The 27,230-nt window shown below is 46.3% G+C and overlaps 1 protein-coding gene across 1 annotated transcript in view; it reads left to right on the forward strand.

Annotated features, from left to right (window-relative positions):
• Positions 1–6,968: 6,968 nt before the first annotated feature.
• The window catches only part of ABCA4 (ATP binding cassette subfamily A member 4), a 109,858-nt gene continuing 89,596 nt past the window's right edge, over positions 6,969–27,230 (forward strand). Inside the window, exons 1-5 of the mRNA XM_039484729.1 lie at positions 6,969–7,034; positions 15,332–15,425; positions 18,767–18,908; positions 21,449–21,588; positions 24,322–24,449. Coding sequence (XP_039340663.1) covers positions 6,969–7,034; positions 15,332–15,425; positions 18,767–18,908; positions 21,449–21,588; positions 24,322–24,449 — 570 coding nt within the window. The remainder of the gene's footprint in view (positions 7,035–15,331; positions 15,426–18,766; positions 18,909–21,448; positions 21,589–24,321; positions 24,450–27,230) is intronic.

Below are 27,230 nucleotides of genomic sequence, written 5' to 3' on the forward strand. Positions count from 1 at the left end.
TTGGTAACTTTTTAAAATCTAGAGGGAAGAGTAGGATGGAGAGTGGACTTCATCAGCCTGCAGAGACATTGGCTCTCCAGCCATATTGTGTGGCCTCTACCTTTATTTCTTCCTGTCCCTACCTCTACAGAATGATGATCCGTGAGGAAATTGAAAGGCTGACAGAGAGGACAAACTGACCTTATCTTACAGGTATTTCTGGAAAGCATTGACTGTCAGACCTGAGAAATGCGAGGGCACAACGGAAACAAAACTAAGGTATAAAGTGAACCTGTCTGGAATCCTTAGCAAGGGTAATATGTCAACAGAACTGAGTTTTGAGAGTACACATCCAGCCAATATGTCAATTATATTTAATGCCCTTTAGCGGCAATTGAATCTCCAAGTTACTGGGCCTGAACATCAAGAGGATCTGATTTATCTACAGAGCCTACAAAATTCCCACAAGGCAATTAGGTTGTAGTAGAAAAAGGTGAGACTTACGCCACTTTATCAGACACCTAGAGCTCAGAAAAAGTGGTGAAAGCTGTATGGGTTGATGAGATTTTTATATAAGGGCAAAAGATCCTTTCTTTTCCAGGATCTGTCTCGTCAAACATGCATCTAGAGGAGAATTTCTGGCACTTTAGGCAGTTTGCTGTTTAAGTTCTGAAGGGTGGTGATCATGTACAGGAACAATTTTGGGGGGAACAGGAATTTCTCAGAACTAATGAACAAGTGAACTATTGCTAAGCAAATGGAAGGGAAGAAATCTGCAATGGATATTCTGTTGCTCAAATTCCTAAAGCAGAGTTGAGCATGCTGTAGATATTCTTAAAACTTAGTTGTTTCGATATTGCTTAGAGATACGCTGGTCAGCCTTTGATAATGTGGAGTTATTGATAGTGTAATGTTTTATAAGGGATCCCTATCCTGAAAGAGTGGCTTTACTACCTGGCTCCAGGATGAGATAAGGGAAAGCCATTGCTTACTGCTCAGGAGCCAGCTGAGATGCACTAATTCTTATACACAATATCCTTAACTCTTTTCTAAACCCTAGTACTGCAGATCTCAGATGAAGTACAGTATAGAAATTTCTTGACTTGTCATATGACTGTCTTCAGCCAATAAGGGACAGGGTTTTCTTTCTAGGATATAAAAATAATTCTTCTACTCTAATAGGACAGCAAAGAAAACTAAACAAGAGCTGTTATTTTTTGATTTTCCTATAAGCAGGAACCTTGGAAGAGACTTCCCATGCTTTGCTAATACTCTTGTGATAGAACTATTTTATTTTTCTTGGCCCTTTTGTCAAGACTCCTGGAAGGGAGATCACTTCCTGTAAAAGGAAAATTAACAAAGCACAAATGAACACATGCAATGTATCTAGCTCACATCCTGTGTGTGCGTGAGCATCGGGAGGGAGCTAAGTAGCATTCTAAATAGTAATGGACATTAATTTACACTAGCTTTTTTATTCAAAACTGAATTACCCATTTGTAATTTGTTTCCCCCGTGCCCCCCCCCCAATAAAATAAAATAAACAATTCAAGTTTTAACATGCTGGAGAACTGTATTTCTTCTAGTACCTGCTATTGGAAGCTGACAGTTAAGATGGCTCATTAATACAAGGATTTCAAGTCTACACTGATCTTTCTGGCTGGCATGCTGCCTTTAAAACTGAAGATAGAGCAAAACTAATCTCATTAGAAGTTTGCATACCTCTGAGCCTGATTCCTTTATCCATGATTTTATTATAATATTTTGCTCTATTTGACCTAATGGGGCCTGTATCTGAAAACTTACAATTCTCTTCTTTCTGTAGGTCTTGCCAAACCTCCAGGCAGGAGGAAGGAATACTTAGGGGATACCCTGGGTTATTCTAAACTAAAGTTGTCCTGCTGCAGAATCTGAGATCTGTGTCTCATCTCATTTCTCTGCCTAGTCCTTATATCACTAAGATTTTTTCCTATGCAGGAGTCTTAATCTCAGCCTGTGTAATTATAATACTCTAAAAAGGCTGAGTTCAAGGAAATCTAGCACCCACATCTTTTAAAACTATTCATTTTTTTAAATAGGAGATTGAGGTTCTTTCCTTTTGTAAAGCCTTCACTAATGATGATGCTTTTGGAAGCAAAAATATATTCTCCTTCATCTTCAGAAAAACTGGAGCCATTGTTGAAATGTGACTTAATAGCTGATTGTGATCTTCCCTCTTTTGTTTTCTGTGCCAAAAATACTTCAAGTATTATTGTCATAAAGGGAACTTTAATCGTTTGTTTTAGGCCAAGAGGAAAAGTCCCTTTAAATTCTTCTTTTAATTCTTCAGCATTAGCGGATTCTTGACACTGTCAAATGAACAATTCAGTGGTTTGTTCCTGTCTTAATAAGAGATTCCTTTGGGAATTTCCACATGATCATTAGCTTGTCCCTTGTTAATGAGTCCCTCCCCTGATGAGGAACGCTTGTATTATGACTCTTTCCCTACTACCATCAGCAAATCTAACTAGCCGATTAAATTTCTAAGCAGGGTCTGGATTACCCCATTTACTGTCCCTTCTCTTCCCCAAGATTATTCCTGCTGCTGAAAATCTCAACGAGATTCAGAACACAGTGGCAAAAATACCTAGATCTCCCAGGATGAATGTAATTGTCCCTTGTGGCAGTCCTCACACTGCTTATATTCTTCTTTTACAAGTTTCCTTTGCTGACAATAGTAAAATAGAGTAGAGTGTTCCTTATATAGGACAAGCTTATGACTATCTGTATGATTAAGAGAGTCCTCATTAAGATATGAACAAGCCGATGAATGGCTCAGCTAATGGGGCCAGAAAGAGGAATAGTATGTGTGGGAGACCATAGGTGCCGACTCCATGGAGCACTCCCGGGGAAAAATTGGTGGGTGCTCTGCACCCACCCATCTCCTCTTCCTGCCCCAGCTTGCCTCCACCTCCCCTCCGCCTCTTCCCTGAGTGTGCCGTGTGCCTGCTTCCCCCGCCCCCAGTTCCCAGAGCTTGTGCTGCGAAACAGCTGTTTCACGGCGGCAAGCGCTGGGAGGGAGTGGGGAGGACGGGGAACTCAGTGCGCTCAGGGGAAGAGGTGGATCCAGGGTGGGGATTTGGGGAGCGGTCCAATAGGGGATAGGGAGGGGGTGGGGCGGGGACTTTGGGGAAGGGCTTGAAATGGGGTGGGGTAGGGGTGGAGTCAGGGCAGGAGTGGCACAAGCACCCACCAGCGACGGGAAAAGTTGGTGCCTATGGTAGGGGCCATTGCCAGGCAGTGTGTATAGGCATAAACACAGCCTCGAATTCCTGTCCATAGTTGTTGCAGAAGGCCTGTGGAGCTGGGGGAGCTAGACTAGGCATGCCTAATTCCCACCCTACTGAGCTGCCTCTGCTGGGTGTGGGTGTGACACTGTATGGAATTGAGACACTTTATATCAATACCAATATTGTAAAATTGCAATGACTTTTGCCAGATATGTCATGTAAGGCGTCAGTGAAAATGTTATGATTTGCCAAGTATGATGATCTTGTTTATATGTTTGTATAACCTTTGTACTATAAGTTATAGATATGTATGTTATATCTGCATTTCAAAACTTGTGCTGTGTTTCTGGGTAACACCCCCAGATAGACTGACATCGGCACGGCCTGTTCCTTGGCCCATCAAGGGTCATCAGTTGTACAATGAACCCATTGAAAAAGCCAGGGACTACACCTTATGAGTCAGTAAGGCATGCAGGGGCATGCCTATGGACAGAACCTATGGTTGCCAGGTGTCCGGTTTTCAACTGGAACGCCCAGCTGAAAAGAGACCCTAGCAGCTCTGGTCAGCACTGCTGACTGGGCTTTTAAAAGTCCAGTTGGTGCGGGGCTGACAGGCTCCCTACCTGGCTCCATGCGGTTCCCTGGAAGTGGCAACATGTCCCTTGGGTCCTAGGCAGAGAGATGGCCACGGGCGCTCCATGCTCTGCCACTACCCCACCCCAAGCGCCGGCTCCCAGCTCCCATTGGCTGAGAACTGCAGATAGTGGGAGCTGGGGAGGGGGGGCAGCATCTGCAGGGGGAAGCAGTGCACAGAGCTGCCTGTCTGTGCCTCCGCCTAGGAGCCGAGGGACATGTTGCAGCTCGTGGGGAGCCCCCCCGCGGTAAGCACCACCCAGAGCCTGCACCCCAAAATTCCTCCCACACCCCAGACTGGAACCCCCTTCCGCACCCAAACTCCCTCCCAGAGCCTGCACCCCCTCCCACACCCAAACTCCCATCCCCCAACCCCCATCCCTAAGCCCACACCCAAACTCCCTCCATCCCTGGCTCAACCCCAGATTCCACACCCCCAACCACAGCCCTCACCCTACCCCAGCCAGGATCCCCTCCCACACCCTGAACCCCTCATTTCTGGCTGTATCCCAGAGCCCATACGCCCAGCCCGGAGCCCGTACCGTCTCCTACACCACAACCCCCTGCCTCAGCCTGGAACCCCCGTCCACACTCTGGACCCCTCGGCCCCAGCCCAAAACCCACATCCCCAGCCCAGTGTCTGTACCACCTCCCACACCCTAACCCCCTGCCTCAGCCTGGAGCCTCCCCCACACTCCAAACCCCTCATTCCCCACCCAGGCCCAGAGTCCGTACCACCTCCCATACCCCAACTCCCTGCCTCATCCTGGAGCCCCCTTCTGGATCCCAAACCCCTCATCCCCAGCCCCACCCCCGAGCCTGCATCCCCACCTGACGGGCTCACCACCTCCTGCACCCCAACCCCAGTGAAAATGAGCAAGTGAGGGTGGGAGAGAGCAAGCAACGGGGGGCGGGGATGGAGTGAGCAGGGGCGGAGCCTCATACGGGGTGGGCGGGGCCTCAGGAAGGAGCGGGGAAAGGGATGGGACAAGGGTGTTTTGTGCAATTAGAAATTTGTCAACCCTAATAGAACCCTAAGGCTTTTCCATGCCGGGTGCTGTGAAGCTTTGGTTTGGGGCACAGGAAGTACAACAAGCCACATGGCAAAAGGAATATAAAGGGCAGCTGCATCATCTCCAATTTGTCTTCATTCTTGCTTCTTACCTCTGGAGTAACTTTTCTGCAAACTGATGCTCTGAACAAAGGACTGAACGACCCATCCAAGCTGTGGATGTGTTCCTGGACTTTCAAGCCACCAAATTCACCGATATTGCTAAGAACCTGATACATGGACTTTGAGTCTCTGTATGTATCTGAGTGCTTTATCATTTAGCTCTCCAGAACTGAATATCTGTGTCTCCACACTCTCTTGTCTGTAAAATTCTGCTTAACTGGTGGGTAGCTGGCTGCTTTTCACCTGAACATGGGTGAACAAGATTTAAGCATCTTTATGAAGAAGTTTTCTTGTTCCCTTGCATTCAATATTTTGTTCTTCTGTAACTCTGTCAGGTCGTCTTCCTTTTCCAGAGTCCCAATTAATGTTCCTTCCCAGCACAAGTAGTGCGTTAGGATTGGCCTCAAACTCCACCAGCAATATGAAAGGAAACACACACACCCTCCAAATACTGGACCTCCCTCTCAGAGTGTGATCCCTGTTTTAGGTCTTCAGTCTGCTAACACCCATTAGGAAGCTTTATTTCTTCAGTTGCAGCATTATTATAGCATTCAACAACTGTTTGTGTGAATAATTGATTTTTTTTGTTTGTTTGTTTTGGTTAGGTGGCTAAACTGAAAAAAATCCAATACTTATTTTGGGCCAAACTAAATATTTCATTCAACGCAAAACTAAACTTTTTGTTTTGTTTTAAAGTGTTTTGATCCCGTTTTGTTTTTTAAATATAGCTACATTTTGAAACACAAAGTTTTGAATTGGGGAGGGGGGGGCATTTTTTTGGATGAAACTACTTGACCCAAATTTCACAGATAGTTTTGGTCAACCCAAAACTTCATTTTTTGGTGAAAAACCTGTGTGTCAGAAATTTTTTCCCCAGCTCTGTTAGACAAGGCAACTACACACTGTGTTCGGTTGGTTCCCTGGTGCCTCCACCCAAGGATAACACAGATGCAGAGGTGCATCCTTTCAAAACATCAGACATAATCCATTTGCTTTCTTGTGTCACAATAGCTTTTTATAGCCAATCTGACTTCCTTTTCTGCTGTGTTTGTAATAGGAGCAATTAGAGCTGATGGGATGATGTTGAAGAGTGTATGGGACTGTTGCCCTACAAAGAATGAGAACCCTCCAGGCGTTAGTGCTGATAATTTTGCATGAAAAGTCCTGCTGTGGAGTTTTTCTCTTTTTGTCTGACAGATAAGCAGCACAGTCAGTGTGAGCTAAATTTGGTCTTAAATTTCCTGCCCCAAACTCTTCCATGCTCAAAATGAAAAGAAAGAGGTAATTTCTACCAGGTTTTGTCATGATGAGTGCCACGTCTTCTGTCCAAGGCTGGCCTTTTTTTATCTTTGGTTGAGGTTTAAGTACTTTCTCAGGTGATGAAAAACTCACCTTAAATGTTTTCCTTGAAGTGTCAAGTAACTAATACTGATTTTATTCTAACACTTCTGAAAATCCAGGTATCAGAGATATTAGATTAACCAAACATACTGACTCATTGTCATCTTTGATTCTACCCCCAAAAAAAAGGAAGTAGTTACAGGTAGAAAATCCAAATGTTTCCTTCCATGCCAGGGTAATAGTTGAAATGAGTAAAAAGAGGTCCATTATTTTAATTTGAAAACTATGTCCTCTCGTTTATTGACCCAGAAAAATGAGTCACGAGAACCACTCTCCCAACAAGGGGAAAACACCATATCCCTTAGATCAACATTTGTCTAGAACAAGATATATAAGGCATGATTGAAAAGCCCTGGCCAGGAAAGGGAAAGAGAGATGTAAAAAGAACAGAAGCTAAAGGCGGTTATTCTGCTGAGAATTTTGTTTCAGGTATTATCTGAGCCCAGGTGTGAGAGATAAAGATGGATGCATTTTATACTACAGGTTTGTGGCGCTGTTGATGCAGAAGAGCAATGAGCTTCCTTAGACAGGTCAGACTTCTGCTGTGGAAGAACTGGACACTCAGGAAAAGGCAAAAGGTAAAAGATAAAACCTTAGTCTTCAGGTTTCTGCTTTAGAACATGCTGAGAATAATACAGTGCAGATAGTCAAATGACTGGTGCATTTATCAACCTGCTAAACACGTGCAAACCAGAGAGTGAAATCGTCTGTGCTGTGTCTGTAGGCCTGCCCTCAGAGGCTTAGTCCATTTGTTTGCAAGATGCACTTTACAGAGTAAATTTAGAACAGAGGTCATCGTACTGAGTATCTGACAAACAGCATGGCATTCAGTGAAGATAGTTCTGGGTACTGAGGTTTTGGTGCTTGGCTGTAAAGATAGGCACCAACAAAAATGACTTGTGCACCCCACAACTTAGAGCAAGTCTGACTCCAAATCTTAGTGTTGCCACTCGTGCACTTATATTTAGATGTGAATCCAACTGCACAAAGTGAAGCTCAATTTTTTTTATTACGTGGTTGAATGACAACAGTAACAGGGTAAGCAGGAATTGGAGAAACATAAGAACGGCCCTACTGGGTCAGACCAAAGGTCCATCTAGCCCAGTATCTGTCTACCGACAGTGGCCAATGCCAGGTGCCCCAGAGGGAGTGAACCTAACAGGCAATGATCAAGTGATCTCTCTCCTGCCATCCATCTCCATCCTCTGACGAACAGGGGCTAGGGACATCATTCTTTTTAAATCCTTTCCCATAATACTTTCTCTAGGACAGAGCAACTAATACATATTACGTAAATACCTTATTTACCTTTGTTCATTTTTTATTTCTTTAAACCAAATTATCTTAGGACTAATCTACACTGGCACCGCTAAAACACTGCCGTGGCAGCGCTTTAACGTGGCTTGTGTGGTCACGGCGCAGTGCTGGGAGAGAACCACCTCCATGAGAGGCGTAGCTACCAGCACCGGGAGCACGGCTTTATAGCGCTGAAACTTGCTGCACTCAGGGGGGTGTTTTTTCACACCCCGAGTGAGATAGTTGCAACTCTGTAAATTGCCAGTGTAGACAAGCCCTTACAGCCTGGTTCTCTGAGGTGCTGGAAGCTCTCCGTTTCCACTGGCTTCAAGTCAAAGGAAGCTGAGGGAGTTCAGCAGTTCACAGGATCAGGCCCTATATTTCTAACTCAAGATAGGTTACCATATATTGCCCAAATAGAGGACACTACCAGGTGGAGGGAGAGGGGAAAGTGGAGCTGGAGGTAGGGTGCTGGAGGGAATATTTGGGGGATGCTGGTGGGTTTTGTGTCCTAGGAGGAGGTATTTGGAGGGTGCTGTAGGAAGTACCTGATGGATGCTGGAGGGGGTACCTGTGGCCTCACACTCAAGGTGGGTGGTGTCGTGCTCCCTGTCATCGTAGCTGGGTGGCTGGCACAGGCCCAGGATGCAGTGCCAGCCCATCAGTCAGAGTTTCCCTGCAGGCCTCTCCCCCTCCTTAGGGCAGGGAGCCAGGGCAGGCCCTGTGACCCTTCCTCGCTGGGTTCTGAGGCCCTGCAACAGGGCAGACGGTCCAGCATAGAGGCACTTGGTGGCTCTGCTTACCTGGCAGGCTGGCTGGGGCCAGGGCAAGCAGAATGCAGGGGAGGGACCAATCAGGGCATGGAGACTGCTCCTTCTGAGCTGCAATGTTGGGAGCAGAAAAAATCCCAGATATTTCCTCTTATTTCAAAAATCTGCCCAGAGGATGGGAAAAAGGGGTCATGTCCAGGAAAACTTGGATGTATGGTAACCCTAACTAAAGACAATATTGCTTAAACAAGAGACATGAACTATGGTAAGTGAGACATTCCTGTGGCTATCCCAGAATCATGGGATGGGTTGAAATGGGTCCCTGTGTGTACCTTTGTCTTTGAGCCCTATAATAAAAATAGACAGTCATCTGCCACCGGATCTTAGTTGAAACTGCTTTAGGCCACCCCTAATGTTGTGTGCAATTTTGCAAACTCAGCTGAGACTTACTCATATGAAATCAGGTTTCACAGAGCATCTTTTACATTCATGCTAACACCAAATATTTTGTGGTTTAAAAAAATTAATAAAAAAGGCGGCACTGGAAATAGCAGCACCTGCAGGAAATACAGCAGCCATTGTGCCCTCTACAATAGCTCCTTCAAACCTTGAAGTCAATGGAGACTAGACTACCTGTGTGCTTAAGGACTGCAGGATCCAATCCATCAATCTGCTTGTCCCCTCTCCCATTGCTGCTGTCATGGAGTGTGGGGGAGTCAGGGCCCTGCACCCCCCCCCCCACTTCCTGCGATTCACTGTGACTCTCAGCCAGCCAGTAAAACAGAAGGTTTATTAGAGGACAGGAACACAGTCCAAATCAAAGCTCATAGGTACAGACAACAGGACCCCCCTCAGTCAGGTCCATCTGGAGGGCAGGGAGCTTACACCCAAGCCCGGGGGCTCCCTCAGTTTTCTCAGTCACCTCCCAACTGAAACCCCCTCCAGCAGTCTCACCCACCCTCTGCATGGCTCCTCCTCCAGCCTTTGTCCAGTTTCCCGGGCAAAGGTGTCACTTGGCCCCAACCCGCCTCCTGGGCTCAGGTTACATGCTCAGGTATCTTCTCTCAAGTGAAGTCACACCCTGATATCCCCATCACCAATGCAGACAGTCCCAGTAAAACTCCCACACAACATTCCCAGGTCAATCCGCCCCACTCCCTACTCAGTCACATCTCTCCCCCCTTTGAGACTGAACTGAGTGGGGTCACTCTAACCACTGACATGGGGAAGTTCAGGCCCCCTTGCTCAAGTATACGAGGGGGTGTCTCTCCCCCTTTTCATCATCCTGCATTAACACCACACCCAGCCCCATGTCTGAGGCAGCGGTGAACACCATAAAGGGCTTGTAAAAGTCTGGGTTCACCAGAACTAGGCCGCTGACCAGAGCATCCTTCAGCACACAGAGAGCCCTCTGACACTGCTCGGTCCAGACCACCTTGTCTGGCTGCCCCTTCTTGCATAGTTCCGTGATGGGGGCGGCTATGGAGCTAAAGTGGGGTACAAATCTTCGATAGTACCCCGCCATCCCAATAAAGGCTTGGATCTGCTTTTTGGTTTGGGGAGCAGGCCAGTCTTTGATCACTTCCATCTTGGCTGGTTCTGGCTTTAGGTAGCCGCTCCCTACCCAGTGGCCCAGGCAGTGGTAAGCTGGAGCTGGTTCACACCGGTTCACAAGAACCTATTGTTAAATTTAGAAGCCAGTGTAGAACCAGTTATTAAAGGGGCCAGTGGGTGGGCAAACTCCAGCCCACAGGACCGTCCTGTCCGGCTCACCCGAGCTCCAAGCTGGGGAGGCTCCCCCGGCCCCTCCCCTGCTTCCCCGCCCTCGCAGAGCCCCAGCGTGGCGCCAGCGCTCTGGGCAGCTCTGCAGCTCCTGCCGCTTTGAGCAGCATGGTAAGGGGGCCGGGCTGGGGCTGGGAGGAGGGGTTGGATGAGGGGCAGGGAGCGGTTGGAGGGGACGGAGGTTCTGGGGTGGGGGCGGTCAGGGGATGGGGAAGGGGGGGGTTGGGTAAGCGTGGGAGTTCTGGGAGTCTTTTGGGGTGGTGGTGGATGGGGTCAGGGCAGTCAAGGGACAGGGAGCGGGGCGAGTTGGGTAGGAGCTGGGATCCTGGGGGACAGTTAGGGTGGGGGGGGTCTCAGGAGGGGGTGGTCAGGGAGCAAGGAGCGGGGGGGTTGATGGGTTGTGGGTTCTGAGGGGGGCAGTCGGGGGCAGGACGTGGGTTGGGGTCAGATGGTGGAGGAGACAGGCATGTGGGCCATGTACTCACTGCGCGGTTCCCTATCGGGTCTTCGGCGGTGTGTGTGGGGGTCTTCACTCACTCCAAGTGAAGGACCTGGCTCCTAAATGCCGCCGAAAATCCGGAGCGAGTGAAGACCCCCCCTTGCCATCGAAGTCCCGCCGAGGACCCAGTAGGGAACCGGTTATTAGGATTTTGGGAGCTCATCACTGGGCCCAGGTAAAATACTTCAGCCATCCCCACCTTGCACTTCTCAGCTTTTATGGTCAGCCCAGCCTCCTGGAGTTGTTCCAGCACCTGTTTAACCTGGGACACATGATCCTCCCAGGTCTGGCTAAAGATACAGATGTCATCAATATACGCCACAGCAAAACTCTCCATCTATAGCTGATCCAGCAGGCGCTGGAAGGTGGCCAGAGCCCCTTGTGGCCGAAAGGCAGGTTTAGGAACTTATAGAGTCTCCGAGGGGTGATAAAGGCCAATTTCAGCCTGGTACCTGCATCCAGTGGCATTTGCCAATAGCCCTTTGTAAGATCCATAGTGGTAAGGTAATGAGCTCCTCCCAATTTGTCTAGGAGTTTGTCAGGTCAGGGCATGGGGTAGGCATCAGATACAGTGATGGCATTGAGCTTCTGACAGTCCATACAGAACCGGATCGACCCGTCCTTTTTGGGGACCAGCACCACAGGCGAGGCCCAGGGGCTGGAAGATGGCTGGATCACCCTCAAAGCCAACATATCACTGACCTCTCTTTCCAGATCCTGAGTAGTTTTCCCTGTGACTCGAAAGGGGGAGCATCTTCTAGGAGGATGTGATCCTGTCTCCACCCAGTGGACAGTCAGATTAGTGAGTCCAGGCTGGTTAGAAAACAGCTGTCGGTACAGATGCAACACCTCTCTGATCTCCGCTTGTTGGGCCAGGGTTAACTGATCAGAGAAGGGAATTGTTTCTGGAGGGAGCCAGCTCCTGCCTCAGGGAATAGATCTACTAAAGGGTCATCTCCCTGCTCCTCCCACTGTCCACACACGGCCAACACCACATTCCCCCTGTCATAATATGGCTTCATCATATTCACATGGTACACTTGGTGGTGGTGTGCCCGGTTAGGCAGCTCCACCACATAGTTTACCTCATTTAGTTGCTTGACAACTTGAAAGGGCCTTGCCAGGTGGCCTGTAGTTTGTTTTTTCTCACGGGGATTAGCACCATCACCTGGTCTCTGGTGGAGTAGGTGCGGGCCTGCGCCATGCAGTCATACCAGACCTCTGCTTCCTCTGGGCTCTGGCCAGATTCTCCTTGGCCAGGCCCATGAGCTCCGCATATCTTTCTCGGAAGGTCAAGACATACTCCACCACCGACTCTCCATCGGGAGTGGCCTTCCCCTCCCATTCATCTCTCATCAGGTCCAGGGGCCCCCTTACCCTCCTTCCGTATAACAGTTTGAAAGGCAAAAACCCAGTAGACTCCTGGGGCACTTCCCTGTATGCAAACATCAGGTGAGGTAAGTACTTGTCCCAATCATGTGGGTGCTGGTTCATAAAGGTTTTCAGCATCAGTTTTAGTGTTCCATTGAACCTCTCCACCACCCCATTGGACTGGGGGGTGATATGCTGAGGCCCAGCTGTGCCGGACCCCACATTTCTCCCACAGGCACTGGAGCAGGGCTGACATGAAATTGGATCCTTGGTCTGTCAAGACTTCCTTGGGGAACCCCACTCTGCTGAAAATGGTCAGCAGTGCATCTGCTACAGTGTCTGTTTCCATGGAAGATAAGGGCATTGCCTTGGGGTAGCAGGTAGCGAAATCTATCACCACCAGAATGTATTTCTTTCCTGACTGCATCGTCTTTCTGAGAGGCCCCACTATGTCCATAGCCACCTTCTAGAAAGGATCCTCTATGATGGGCAAAGGTCTCAAAGCCACTTTCCCCTTGTCTTGGGCCTTCCCCACACTTTGACAGGGGTCACAGGATCGGCAATACTGTTGGACAGTAGTAAAGACTCCAGGCCAGTAAAAGTTCTGTAGCAGCCTCTGCCTGATGTACCGGATTCCCTGGTGCCCTGAGAGTGGGATGTCATGGGCCAGGTACAGTAGCTTTCAGCAATACTTCTGAGGGACCACAGCTGCCTGTGGATTCCCCCATGAATCCACTTCCCCTGGGGGAGCCCATTCTCAGTACAGGAATCCCTTCTCCCACAGGAACCTCTCCTGGCAGCCTCTCCCCATGGTCTGTGCTGCACTGAGGTCGGCCAGGTCCCTTAGTTTCCACAAGGAGGGATCTTTCTGCAACTCAGCCTGGAACTTGGCGGCTGGGGAGGGGATGGGGACCTGCTCCTTCTCAATGGCTGGGTCTGAAGCCGCCGCCCCCCTGAGCTTTGTCCCTGGGCACTTCTCCCTCACCAGGATAGGGTCCTGCGCTTCCAGTGAGGTACCCTCCCCGAGGTCAGGCATAGTGCCCCTCACTGGCTCTGGCTATGGGTCATGACCTGGGCATTCTGGGGGTTGCTTGGCCAATCCTCTAGGTCCCCCCCACCAACACCTCAGTGGTGCACCCCCCACATCCTTGGGGCCCTCCTTGGACCCCTATTTCAGATATACCCTTGCCACGTGCACCTTGAATGGGGTCCCACCCACCCCTGTCAGGGTCAGATAGGTGTTGGGCACCACCCGATCTGGGGCCACCACCTTGGGCCGGGCCAGCGTCACCTCAGCACCCGTGTCCCATTACCCATTGACCTTTCTCCCATCCACCTCCAGGGGAACAAGGCACTCGCTCCGCAGGGACAGCCCTGTGCCCACCCTGTAAACTGAGAATCTTGAGTCCAAAGCATCCAGCCCCCCAGAGGAGCTGGTCTGGGAAACTTCTCCCTCCTGAGCAGTTGGTAAATTGCCAGCCCCCCTTGCCTGGGAAGCCTGCCCCTCCTCCGGCTGTGTCTCTACCTAGTTAACCCGGTGTGGGTTCGGTCTGCTCAGTCTGTCCTTGAGCCTGGGGCACTGGGTCTGTATGTGGCCTCTCTGGCCACAGTAATAGCAGATCATGTCACATTGGTCCCCTTGAGACAGTCGGTTGGTCCTGAGGCTGAATATTTCCCTTGGGGGCGGTTCTCTATAATTCCCCTTTGGGAGGTTCCAGGGTGACTTTCTCTCTGCATCATGGCGGGCCTGTTCCTTTGGGACTCCTCCCTGCCACCCCCTGACTGGCTGTTCACAAACTCGTCAGCCAGCTGCCCTGTGCATCGTGGGTCCTCTGGCTTTTTGTCCACCAACCATAGCCTCAGGTCAGATGGGCAATGTTCATATAGTTGCTCCAGTACAATCAGGTTAAGCACATCCTCCTTAGTGTGGGCCCCACCTGCCCACTTGTGGGCATATCCTTGCATTCAGAGGGCCAATTCTAGATATGTGACCTCAGGGGTTTTATGCTGGCTCTGGAATCTTTTCTGGTATGGCTCGGGAGTCGACCCATACTAGTGTAGCAGGGCCTTTTTTGAACAGTTCATAGTCCCCTGCATCCACCCCCTTCCATTCTGCTGTACATAGCCGAAGGCAGCCTGCCTGCCACCCTCGCGGTAACCGGCAGAGCGCCCCCTGCGGCTTGCTGCCCCAAGCACACGCTTGGCGTGCTGGGGCCTAGAGCCGCCCCTGAGCCTAGGATAAACTTAATTAAAGCTAATAGACAAAGTTACAGTGGAAAAGACAGGGCAACTCCAAACTACTTCAAAACTCCAAAAACTCTGTTTTTAATTATACTGTGGAATTTCTTTCTGCTAGATCCCCTGTCACCGTTTAGCCTGACAGGCACGTGTTGCATTCTGCAGATTGCTGTACATATCTGGGGAGAATTTCCTATGTGCAAACTAACTACTCGGGATTTGGGGAGAGTCTGTTGTAGCTGTTACAGAAAATGTAAGGCAAGGTGGATAGGCACAGAATAACACAGCAAGCCCTCCCAGCCCAAATACAGCACAGACAACAATAACAACAAAGGGCCAGAGAAGCGGGTAATGTGTGGTAGTTGCTATATGCTATAGCTATCACAGAAAGATATCAAAAGGAAAAAAATTAATAGTTTTAACTAGTCAGACAAGCATCTGAAGGGAAAATATATTTTGTGGGGGTACAACTGCTAGCTCAACAGAAGGAGTTGGTTGCAGGTGTGCTCCATGAACCTTGTCCTTTTTCATCCCTATAATTTCCTGTGGGCCACAGAAGCTGTTAATCCCATTTCACAAGAAGCTCAGGGACGGTTGTTATTCTTTCTCTTCTCCAACCTCCCCCACCCAGCCCAGCAGTCCTGCGTCACTGTCTGACTAGCTGCTCTTCTCAATAACTGTCTAGAATTATTATGTTTTGCTGTTAGTTTAGTCATCTATTCTTAGCTGTTTAGCACCTGCTGCCTCCTCTTTTTTTTCCACCTTAGCTCTTTAATCAGCCTTGGTTTTTAAACATTCTTCCAGTGGAGGGAGAGGAGCACTGAGTTCATGGTAATGTTCAGTAGGGCTCTGTTTCTTTGGTAAATTGCTGGATTAATGATGTTTCATTTCTTTTGTATACACCTTTTTTTCCCTCCAGCTTCGTTTTCTGGTGGAGCTTGCATGGCCTTTGTCTTTATTTCTTGTCCTTGTCTGGCTGAGGAAGGCTAACCCAGTCTATTGCCAACATGAATGTAAGAATATATATTATAAAATTAAAACATAATAATAATTAATAACTTGTATTGCAATAATGTCTAGAGGCCCCAATCAGGACTCAAGGCCCAGTTGTGCTAAGTGTTGTACACATAAAAAGATGGCCCTACCCTAAGTAGTTTATAGTTTTAGTAATTTTTAGGCATATAATGTCCCTGAATTAAAGTAACAAAACAAAAAATCCTATGTTAACAATTTATGGGCCATTTCCCTGCTTATAAAGGCAGCAGTCATACCAATATTATCCTAATAGTAGATACTAGGGGTTGTCTAATCTGACGGTTCTGAATGCTGTTCATTTCTTTGCCATTGATGGCACCCTGCTCTGCCAATAACCCCTCCTCTCATTTCCAAATGTAATTGCTTGGCTCTATGCACATATTGATCTAAACACTGGTCTAACTTACCCTCTGGGATATCGGTAGGGTTGCAAGGTTATAGATCTAGCCAGAATTAGGCCTGTTGGAAATCTTTCCAAGAAATTTTCCAGAAGTTTCCAGATCACAGGTCCTGGTTCTCATGGGGGACAACAATCACCCTGACATCTGCTGGGAGGGGAGAGAAATACAGCAGTGCACAGACAATCCAGGAAGTTTTTGCAGAGTGTTGGGGACAACTTCCTGGTGAAAGTGCTGAAGGAACCAACTAGGGGCCATGCTCCTCTTGACCTGCTGCTCACAAACAGGGAAGAATTGGTAGGAGAAGTAGAAGTGGGTGGCAGCCTGGGCAGCAGTGACAATGGGATGGTCAAGTTCAGGATCCTGACAAAAGGAAGAAAGGAGAGCAGCAGAATACAGACCCTGGGCTTCAGAAAAGCAGACTTTGACTCCTTCAGGGAACTGATGGGCAGGATCCCCTGGGAGGATAATATGAGGGGGAAAGGAGTCCAGGATTGCTGGCTGTATTTTAAAGAAGCCTTATTGAGGGTGCAGGAACAAACTATCCCGATGTGCAGAAAGAATAGCAAATATGGCAAGCAACCAGCTTGGCTTAACAGAGAAATCTTTGGTAAGCTTAAACACAAAAAAGAAGCTTACAAGAAATGGAAACTTGGACAGATGACTAGGGAGGAGTTTAAAAATATTGCTCTAGTATTCAGGGGTGTAATCAGGAAGGCCAAAGCACAATTCGAGTTGCAGCTAGCAAGGGATGTGAAGGGTAACAAGAAGGGTTTCTACAGGTATGTTAGCAACAAGAAGGTGGTCAGGGAGAGTGTGGGACCCTTACTGAATGGGGGAGGCAACCTAGTGACAGATGATGTGGAAAAAGCTGAATGCTTTTTTTGTCTTGGTCTTCACAGACAAAGTCAGCTCCCAGACTGCTGCACTGGGCAGCACAGTACGGGGAAGAGGTGAGCAGCCCTCTGTGGTGAAGGAGCAGGTTAAGAACTATTTAGAAAAGCTAGACATGCACACAAGTCCATGGGGCTGGATATAATGCATCCAAGGGTGCTGAGGGAGTTGGCTGATGTGATTGCTGAGCCATTGGTCATTATCTTTGAAAACTCATGGCGCTCAGGGGAGGTCCTGGACAATTGGAAAAAGGCAAATATAGTGCCCATCTCTTAAAAAAGGGAAGGAGGCGAATCCGGGGAACTACAGACTGGTCAGCCTCACCTCAGTTCCTGGAAAAATCCTGCAGCAGGTCCTCAAGGAATCCATTTTGAAGAACTTGAAGGAGCGGAAGGTGATCAGGAACAATCAACATGGATTCACCAAGGGCAAGTCATGCCTGACCAACCTGATTGCCTTCTATGATGAGATAACTGGCTCTGTGGATATGGGGAAAACGGTGGATGTGTTATATCTTGACTTTAGCAAAGGTTTTGATACGGTCTCCCACAGTATTCTTGCCAGCAAGTTAAAAAAGCATGGATTGGATGAATGGACTATAAGGTGGATAGAAAGCTGGCTAGATCATTGGGCTCAACGGGTAGTAAGCAATGGCTTGATGTCTAGTTGGCAGCTGGTCCTGGGGCCAGTTTTGTTCAACATCTTCATTCATGATCTGGATGATGGGATAGATTGCACCCTCTGCAAGTTCGCAGATGACACTAAGCTGGGGAGAGAGGTAGATATGCTGCAGGGTAGGGATAGGATCAAGAGTGACCTAGACAAATTGGAGGCTTGAGCTAAAAGAAATCTGATGAGGTTCTATAAGGACACGTGCAGAGTCCTGCGCTTAGGATGGAAGAATCTCATGCACTGCTACAGGCTGGGGACTGACTGACTTAAGTGGCAGTTCTGCAGAAAAGGACCTGGGGATTACAGTGGATGAGAACTGGCTATGAGTCAACAGTGTGCCCTTGTTGCCAAGAAGGCTAATGGCATATTGGGCTGCATTAGTAGGAGCATTGCCAGAAGTTCGAGGGAAGTGATTATTCCCCTCTAGTGGCACTGGTGAGGCCACATCTATAGTATTGCGTCCAGCTTTGGCCCCCGCTTCCCCCCTGAAAGGATGTTTTGAATAAATTGTAGTGAGTCCAGCGTCAGGCAATGAAAATGATTAGGAGGCTGGGGGAACTGGGCTGCAGAACAGAAGAATGAGGAGGGGGATTTGATAGCAGCCTTCCACTACCTGAAGGGGGGTTCCAAAGAGGATGGAGCTAGTCTGTTCTCAGTGGTGGCAGATGACAGAACAAGAAGCAATGTCTCAAGTTGCAGTGGGGGAGGTCTAGGTTGGATATTAGGAAAAACTATTTCACTAGGAGGGTGGTGAAGCACTGGAATAGGTTACCTAGGGAGGTGGTGGAATCTTCATCTGTAGAGGTTTTTAAGGCCCAGCTTGACAAAGCCCTGGCTGAGATGATTTAGTTGTGGTTGGTCCAGCTTTGAGCAGTGGGTTAGACTAGATGACCACCTGAGGTCTCTTCCAACCCTAATTTTCTATGATTCAATTAAATTAATTAGTTGATTTGGAAGTCCTGGGATTACTCCCCACTTACTCTCACATTTACGAATATTAATATGACATGGTCCTTAACATATTCATTTTAGTAAACATGGAGGGTGGGATTTTCAAAATGCTCATCATCGACCTAACTCTGCTTCCTTTGAAATAAATGGGAGTTCTACTACTGACTTCAGTGGGAGCAGACTTAGACCAATTCTGAGTGGTTTTGAAAATAATACACAGAACATATGTCTTTTTATTTGACAAAGACAAAAACCTGAACATTTTTTCCTGGCTAACAAAGTAACCATAACATTCCTCTTGCAAAAAGAAAACCTGTGAAGCTCCTAATGTTCATTCAAGCTGCCTTAGGAATGAAACCCAACAATTAATATTTTGTCTTCTCTTCTCTGTTTCATATACACAGGCCATTTTCCAAATAAGGCTATGCCCTCTGCAGGAACGCTGCCATGGTTACAGGGCATCTTCTGTAACATGAACAATCCTTGTTTCCGAAGCCCCACCCGTGGAGAATCTCCCGGAGTTGTGTCTAACTACAACAATTCCATGTAAGCAAAGAGGAACCTCCTGCATTCAGGGAAAAGAGATGTGTGTGCTAGGTTGGGGCTGCATTAATATACTGAGGTCCTGGAGAAATGCATAGCAGCCTGTCTCTAATGCATATCACACATGTGACAGATCTTGGTGAGCAGTCATGGAATAATGTCAGCCACAAAGTCCACCCTCAAATTGGCTGTAATCCCCATCCCCTATCAATGGGGTGGGTAAATGATAAAGGATATTTTATAGAATTATTCTGCAGTGTGAATTCAAATCCAACCCTTGGCAGAAAGTTGAGCGTCCAGGAAGACTGGATTGTTCAGGATAGAGATAATGGAATATAGAGCTTTTCAACTGTAGCATGTAGATTTAGACCTAGCCGTGGTCAATAAAAAAACAAAAGGTTGCATCTGATGGCTGTTCTATGGCCTGTGTGAAATGAGTTTGGTGGTGTCCCTCCAATTGCCAGTGAACAGGTGTCCACATCACAGAAACCATCTCTTCAGTTGCCTATTTTAGTAGAAGTCTAAGAACAAAGGCCCAGGATTTAAGAGTATAGAACCTGAATTGTCTTTTTCCACCATTTGAGATACTTCCTCTAAATCAGGGCTGGGGCAAACTGGCAATGTGGGAAAGCTTGCATTGACTCCGCCCATGCTGTACCTGTCTTGGGAACATATAAAAAACTTCCCTCAGTCTGGCAACTCTCAAACACTAAATTCACTAATGGGGAGATGGGCAAAATTCTGATCTTTTGGTCAGAATAATCTTTGCCAGTGCTTCAGTGTATTGTGTATTATAGCTGACTCATGCAAGTCATGGAGTTTAGCAGGGCAAGGACCTCTAGAGTAAAATGAGGACAATTGCAAAATCTGTTAAAACACGCAGAAAATAATGGCCACATGCCCACTTGTTGGGGGCGGTTTTATCTTTTGAGCAGTGATACTCAGACTTCCAAAGTTCAAGAGCCTAATTAGCAATCCACATTGCCTAAAAGAGCCACATTAGTGTGAATTCATTGTTTCATTTACTATAGTACTATATATTCATATTTAAACAGTATGATGGGGAAATATTTAGTTTAGTTTATTCTCACAGCAAAATGACTGACCAAGTATTATTATTTTATCAACTACAGTTGGTTAATAATATAGTAAAAGCATCCTGGTTGCTTAATAACTTAGATTGGCTAATAATTAAATCAGTGTTTTAATATCATGTGCTGCAAAGAGCCACAGAAAGACACATTAAACAGCCATTTGCGGTTCATGAGCCTCAATCTGAGTATCATTGCTTTAGAGACTCCAAAGCAGAAACATTCATGAGCTAACAACATCAAGGCCATCAAAGGTGCAGCCATCTGAAACTGGCCTACTTTGGTTTTCCCTTTTCATTCCACTTTCTTTTTTTATCTGATTTAACATTTTAAATGTTAAATCAAACAGAGTAGCCTATGAGCTAGTGCATTTGTTTTCTGTATAATGCACCTTTACTTTTCTAGGTAGTCTCTTTTTCCAGCTGCAACTTTGTGAAGCAAATCAGACTCAACACATCAGAAGAGGCAAACACACTGTGCTCTCTGAGAGACTTGACTTTACTTCCTTCTTGTTTTCCTGTTTCCTATACTCTTAAAATAAGTTATTTAGGTTGAAAGTATCACTCTTTGTATGGAAAAATATAGCACTTTTAAAGAAATGCAGTGTTTCAGCACCGATGTGTGTCCAGGTTCTAGCTCATGACCACTGCATAGGGAGTGGTCATCTGGGACAGCTCAATACCTAGATGTGCTCTGTTTCTCACTGCAACTTTTTAGAGTTTATTTGTACCTGTCCTACAAATACAGAGTCTGATTCTTCCACCCTTACTTCTATTGTACTACACTGTACCTTACTCTATGGGGTGCTGCTCAGTATGAGTAAGTGTGACCAAATTGGGCTCAAAGTAATTTTCATTTTCAAATTGGGCATGTAGGTTGCTGCTGTTTAGTGCATGAAAAGACAGGCTCAGCAGAAGGTTTGGGGAAAATAATTCAGAGGTTTCCTCAGAAGGATTGGGATGACACTCCCTTTCCACAGGGAATAGAGATGTACAGGATGTTTTTCCTTACCAGGGGACAATATACTGAACTACCTTTTCAAGTTCCCAAATATAATTCCACATTTCCACATTCCACAATTCCAAAATTGCTGTTTAGTGGAAACTTTGATTCTCTTACAATAGCTCAAATAGTCTCTCTGTAATATCCATTAGAGTGATGCTGCTGTAATGAATCCATAGAGATTGACATGTCTGTAGCCTGACAACATTAAAGCCATTCCAAAGGGTTTAAGTACAGAAATAGGCTTTAACCAAAATCCCAAATCTTAAATTTGGATCCTAATCCAGATCTGAACATTGCCCCCTACATCTAGTGGACAGTATGACCAGATTAACCTGTGTATGAAGAGCCTCATTCTCTTTGTTTCCATGTTTCCCATGACATGTAAGGTTTGTCTTACCTGCCCTGTGTCATTAGTCTTTACTAATGACTCATTGATTCTTCTTTCAGCTTAGCAAGAGTGTATCAAGATGCTCAAGAGCTCCTACTCCAAGCACCTGAAATCCATGACCTGGGCAGAATCTGGGAGGAATTGCGCATTATGATCCAGTTTATGGAAACAATGAGGACTAATCCTGAAAGAATTGCAGGCAATTTGTTTCATTATATTCTTTAGACTGTAGTACATTCCTGCCCAAGACCTGGGTAATCCTCACCTCTGCAGACAATGTCAGGAGTGACAATACAATTCACACCTGCCTGTTGGTAAACATACATTTAAACATTCTGTATTTGAATGGCCTTAGAAATGATTGATTTAAATTCTAAAAGGACACTCCCAAAATTAGTGGTACAAAAATGGATTGGCCCTGAGAGTGACAGTGGCCTATCTTAGCTACAAATCCTTCACCTCAGGAGGAGATATATATATATAATTGCTAAAATCTAATATTGTGACTCAGCAAATATTTGTTAATAAGACAATATATACAGTGACTCCAATAAACCATAAGATACAGGTGTTCTAGGATGTGTGTGCATATACTATATGGATGCCATGAGGGGACTAACTCATTGTGAAGAGCTTGGGGCACCTCAAAATACTCCAAAATGTAGGCTTTTTAAGAACACAAATATATTCTGAGCTGCATTTTGGAAGCAAGCTGCAAAAACCGATCCCAAACAATCAGCCCTGTGGGAGTAAGGGAAAGCACAAAATGCCAGAGCTTTGAAGTTCAGAGTTCCAGGGCTGCCCTCCAGGTTTTTAAAGCTTTTCAACTTTCTTTGCAATCCCAGTTCTGCATTCAATGTTCCTTTACAGGGCATGTCAACTCTATTTAAGTCAGAAAATAAACAAGTGTGTTCCAGCTGCCAGGCATCCTGTGTAGCCCAATATTAGTGCTGCTTCAGAATCCCAGTTTAAAGTCAACAGCCTGATTTATTTTAAAATAAAAGTTGCATTCTGCTTGTTCATAAAGCAACCAGCAAAACTAATGTTGGTGATAAAGAAACAGGATGAGAAGCGCTACTGGCTCTGTCTGTGTGTGTCTGTGTGTGTAAGTATATTACATATATAAACTGTGTTAAGAGAACATTAAGGGGGAAAAGTCAAGCACTCAAAAATTAGGAAATGCCACAATTAAGGTTGTCTCTGTCTGTGAGCCTGATCCCTCGTCCACAGATGAGGCACGAACAGTGGGGAGTACAAAAGCACAGGATACAGTCTCCCTGCTCTCAGTTCCTGACCTTGGTGCCACAGCAGTCCTAAGTTTCCTGCAGGAGCAATTGCAGGGAAGGTCTTTCTCAGCCCCTGGACTCCTGTGCGTGTTCAGTGCTGATGGAATCTTTGGAGTATTTACCTGCCAGACCCTAACAAGTCTCTACTGAGTGTGAACTGAGATATTCAGAAGCTCATAATTTGGCCAAATTTAGCAGATTTTCCCAGGGTTGGCAAAAGATGACACATGCTGACACCTGTGCAACCTCCCTCCCTCCTCAGGCTCCCCAGCCACATTTCAAGAGCCTGCTGCAGAGCATGGAGGACTAGAGTTTCTCAATTAAACAATTACAAGAATTGTTTTTAATATGGGCAAAATACCCATTTCCCCCTAGTTTCATTCTGAGAAACAGCTGAACTGTTTTTGCTGAAATTTTCCAAAACAATTCAGTGTGGGGTAGACATCTAGCATGGAAAATTTCACCCAAACACTAGTCTGGTGAAATTAAAAGCAACTGAAAACAGGGTCTTGTAATGGGAGGTGTACAGCAAACTTAAGTATGGGTGGCACTACCTGCACTATCCTAAGATACACTTAGAAGATTTAACAGTAATGGTACAGAACTTATGGGCCAAATTCTGAGATCTTTACTGAGTTTTTAGTTGGACAGTTCTCATGCAAAATTCCCATTGACATCAGTGAGAGTTTTAACTGAGAAAAACGGAGCAAGAGCTTTCAGGGTTTGGCTCATTAGTAACCTTATCAGGAGTTAAGGTGTTTTGGACCCATTACTGTAAATTATATATATTATCATAAAGATGGAAGGAATGGACTTTTGTGGCCTTTCGTGTGTGTGTGTGTGTGTGTGTGTGTTGTTTCTTGAGTGGGATTTGTTCAATAGTAGGGACTACAAAGCTTTAATGCTGTTCCTTGAGCCATGACCCTTGAAAAGAGTAATGAAGTTTTGCTTGTGAAAGGTTTTAAAAGGGCCATTTTTACAAAATATAAAATCAGGCTGATTGCCCACGTTGCTGTTGACAGTGAATGCCAAGTGAGTGTAAATGACACAGATTGTCAAAGGTTGTTTGTAAAACACCCAGCAGGATGGGGAGGGGGAGACTGGGACATCACAACATCATAGTAACTGAAAATGTAAAACAAAACATGACTTCAAAAGAAAAGGCCAAGATTTCCAAATGTGACCAGTGATTTTGGGTGCCTCAGTTTTCAGTTGCTTATCTTCAGGTGCTTTTAAAAGCAGTGCTCAGTTATGGGGGAGGTCCCCTTACTGCTTTTAGGAGCTACCTCACTTCTGTCTCATTCAAAGTGCAAGGGTGTGGTGTGTGGGGAGGGAGATGTAAGGTTGGTGTGTGTGTGTGTGTGTGTGTGTGTGTGTTTTAAAATGCTTATGTTCATTAAGCACCCCCTACTTTTTCCCCCATAATTCAAGCACTGTTTAGGAGATCTGATTTTCAGGCGGTGGGTACTCTATATTTTCTGAAAACAAGGCCCTATTAAGGTGTCTGGTGAAGGAGCTCAAAGTCACTAGTAACTATTGAAAACCTTGGCCAAAGCATACGGTTTCCAGGGGTCTAAGCAGGGGATTCTTTAATTCACCTTGTCCAGCTTCTCAGTGCTCTTTACATTGCTTCCCTCTGCATTCAGGAAGAGGGTTAAGAATCCGAGACATCTTGAAAGAAGAGGAGACTCTGACGTCCTTTCTGCTGAATGATGCTGGCCTCTCAGACTCAGTGGTTTTCCAGCTGATTAATTCTCAAGTGCGCCCTGAACAGGTGGGTTGATATAGGCTATGTCTACACTTACAGCAGCAGGTAGAGAACGTACACTGCAAATGCCCCCAGCATCGGTATAAATAGCAGTGTAGAGGATGAGGCACTGCTTAGGTGAGAAGAGTAAAGACATGCCAGAACCTAGAGTGTGTACCCTACGTGGCTCTCTACATGCCTAAGCAGTGTCTCCCCTGTCTATAGTGCTGGTTTTAGCAGTGTAGTGTTCCGGAACCTTTCACAGCCATGCAGGTAGCTATACAACAGTGTGGACGCAGCCTGCCTTTCACTGTGTTATGTAGCTACATGTACCCTACCCAGTGTAGACAAGGCCTTTTGGTATAACAGCATCCACCTGCTACTACAAGGCAGTTATCTGTGTGGAATGAAATCTTTGTACATTCAGGAATAAAAAGCAGCCCAGCTGGAGGCACTGGATGGGTGACAGCGCCTCTTCCCCCTTCATTAGTTTTTCCAGAATCCAGACTTATTTTGGTCTTAAAAAATACCTGGGGGATGGACTGAACCAAGGTACTATGGTTTGCTGCCTGTGTTACTCCAAAGCAGCTGAGTTTAATATCTGGTAGCTACACTGCCTAGCAATGAATCTGTCCCTATGATCAAAGACTTGGCTCAGGAACATCATGCAGCTGTGCACCATTTTAACTCAACAATGTGGTGAACAGCAAGAGAGAACTCTGTGGGTAGAAACATTTAACTTCGCTGCCCAATGTCAGCTGGGTCACACAGGGGCTTTATGGCACTGTGTCATGGAGAAAGGTGGGAGCAGTGAAAAGCAGACCAGCTGTCCTGGATCCTTAACGAATAATAGATCTACTCAGAAAATTCACAGTGAAAATTGCAAGTCAGATCATTCCTGAGATAGCTACTCAGAGGACTGTATCTGACTAAGTCCAGGATGTCTTTGGCCTTCTATGTGCCAGTGGCTGGGGAGCTCTGCGAGGAATGCTGTGCTGATGAATGACCATTGCTGAATCAGACCTCTGGGATTATTGCTCTCCATGCTCTGTGTGTGTGTGTGGGGGGGGAATAATTCAGGCTGAATGACACAATTCTTCTTTTTCATTGTCACATAAAGCACAAATGCTGGAAATGTGTGGGCCTGCTTGTGGCCAGCAGGAGAGGGGATTAATGAACTTGCATTCACTTCTTCTCAGACTTTACAGGTTCTAGCTGCTGTGGCTGGTTGCCAGATTACTCATCCACTAAAGGTCTGACTAGAGCTACGGGAAGCTCCCTCACCCAGTGAGCCCCCCAGGCCAGATCCAGAGCTGGTGTAAAGTGGCATATCTCAGCTGACTTCAATGCCGCTTTGTCAATTTACACCAGCTGAGGAGCTGAAAAGCTAGGTCTCTAGTGCTCATGAAATAAAAATATAGAAAAGGGCCCTGTTGGGGTTCACTTCACATTTCCTTTCATTCCTCATCCCCCTCCTAGGCCTGCTATACTAAGGAAATGACCCATTGTTTACTGGTTGTTAGTAGAGGGTTCCCAGCCGCCTTTACTTATCTAGTATTGAAACCAGTTTGGCTATATACAGGGCCAAAATATTTTCAACACAGCTGCAGAAAGCATGATCCTGACTTCCCGTAACGTGGATATCAGTCACGCTTTCTGTAATGGTGTTGTGAAAGGTTTGGCTCTTTCTACATCAGAAGCCGAACCATTTTCAACGCCAGCTGAGGAAGAGCCAAAGGAAACCTATTGTTGACTGTAAGCGCTGGTCAGGATTTTTCCAACCAAATAATTTTTAATTGGAAAATGCCAATTAGAAGAAACTAGGGTGACCAGATAGCAACTGTGTAAAAACAGGACAGAGGGTGGAGGGTAATAGGCACCTATATAAGAAAAAGTCCCTATAAAAACGGGACATCTGGTCAGCCTAGAAGAAACCAAAATGTTTTGCAGAAAACATTCTGAATTTCAACAAGCTCCATTGACTGGCATTGTAGCTTTCCATGGGTACAGTTTATTTCTAGGCTTTTGGAACTAATCACTGTAGCAGCAGCTCATCTTACAAAGGTTAATTTCACCCTGTGAGGTAGGGCATGTATTAGCCACACTTCACCCATGGGGACCTGAGAGACAGAGAGATTAAGGGCAGGTCTACGCTTAAAATGCTGCCTCTGCGCAGCTGCACCATTGTATCATGTAAGAGAAGATGCTCCTACGCCAACGGGAGAGCTTCTTCCATCAGTGTAGCCCTGTCTACATGGGGTGTTATAACTATATTGCTCAGAGGTGTAGATTTTTCACACCCCTGAGTGATTTAGTTATATGGATACCGGTCTGTAGTGTAGATCTCGCCTAAGGCTGTAATTTTCAAAGGGCCTCTGGGAGTGACTTTCAGTGGGAATTGAATGCCTCACTCCCATAGTGAAAATCGCAGCCCATGTAACTTACCCCTGCTGGAGGAGGTGGTAGAGCCAGGACTAGACTACAGATCTTCCAGGTCTTGCTCCAGAGGCTTAATCACAAGACCATATGTCCTCTCAAGGATCTCCTGCTATTCCAGATTTGGGTCTTTTATGCATATACATAGTTAAACACAATCTCACCCTCTCTTCCCCCCAACTTCAAAGCAACTTGTTAACAAGAGTCTCACTCCTTGGCAAAGCTAGCTGCCTCCTACTATGCTGGGTGTGCAGGAAATGACACACTGAAATGAAAGCAAAAACTGATCAAAAAGCCTGCTAGTTGAAAAATAGTTTGTACTTCAGCTTGCATGTTCTGGCTAAACAATGACACTGATAAAATTAGTAGAGT

Source organism: Mauremys reevesii, linkage group 8, assembly GCF_016161935.1.
Source record: "Mauremys reevesii isolate NIE-2019 linkage group 8, ASM1616193v1, whole genome shotgun sequence".
In the NCBI taxonomy this organism is placed as follows: domain Eukaryota; kingdom Metazoa; phylum Chordata; order Testudines; family Geoemydidae; genus Mauremys; species Mauremys reevesii.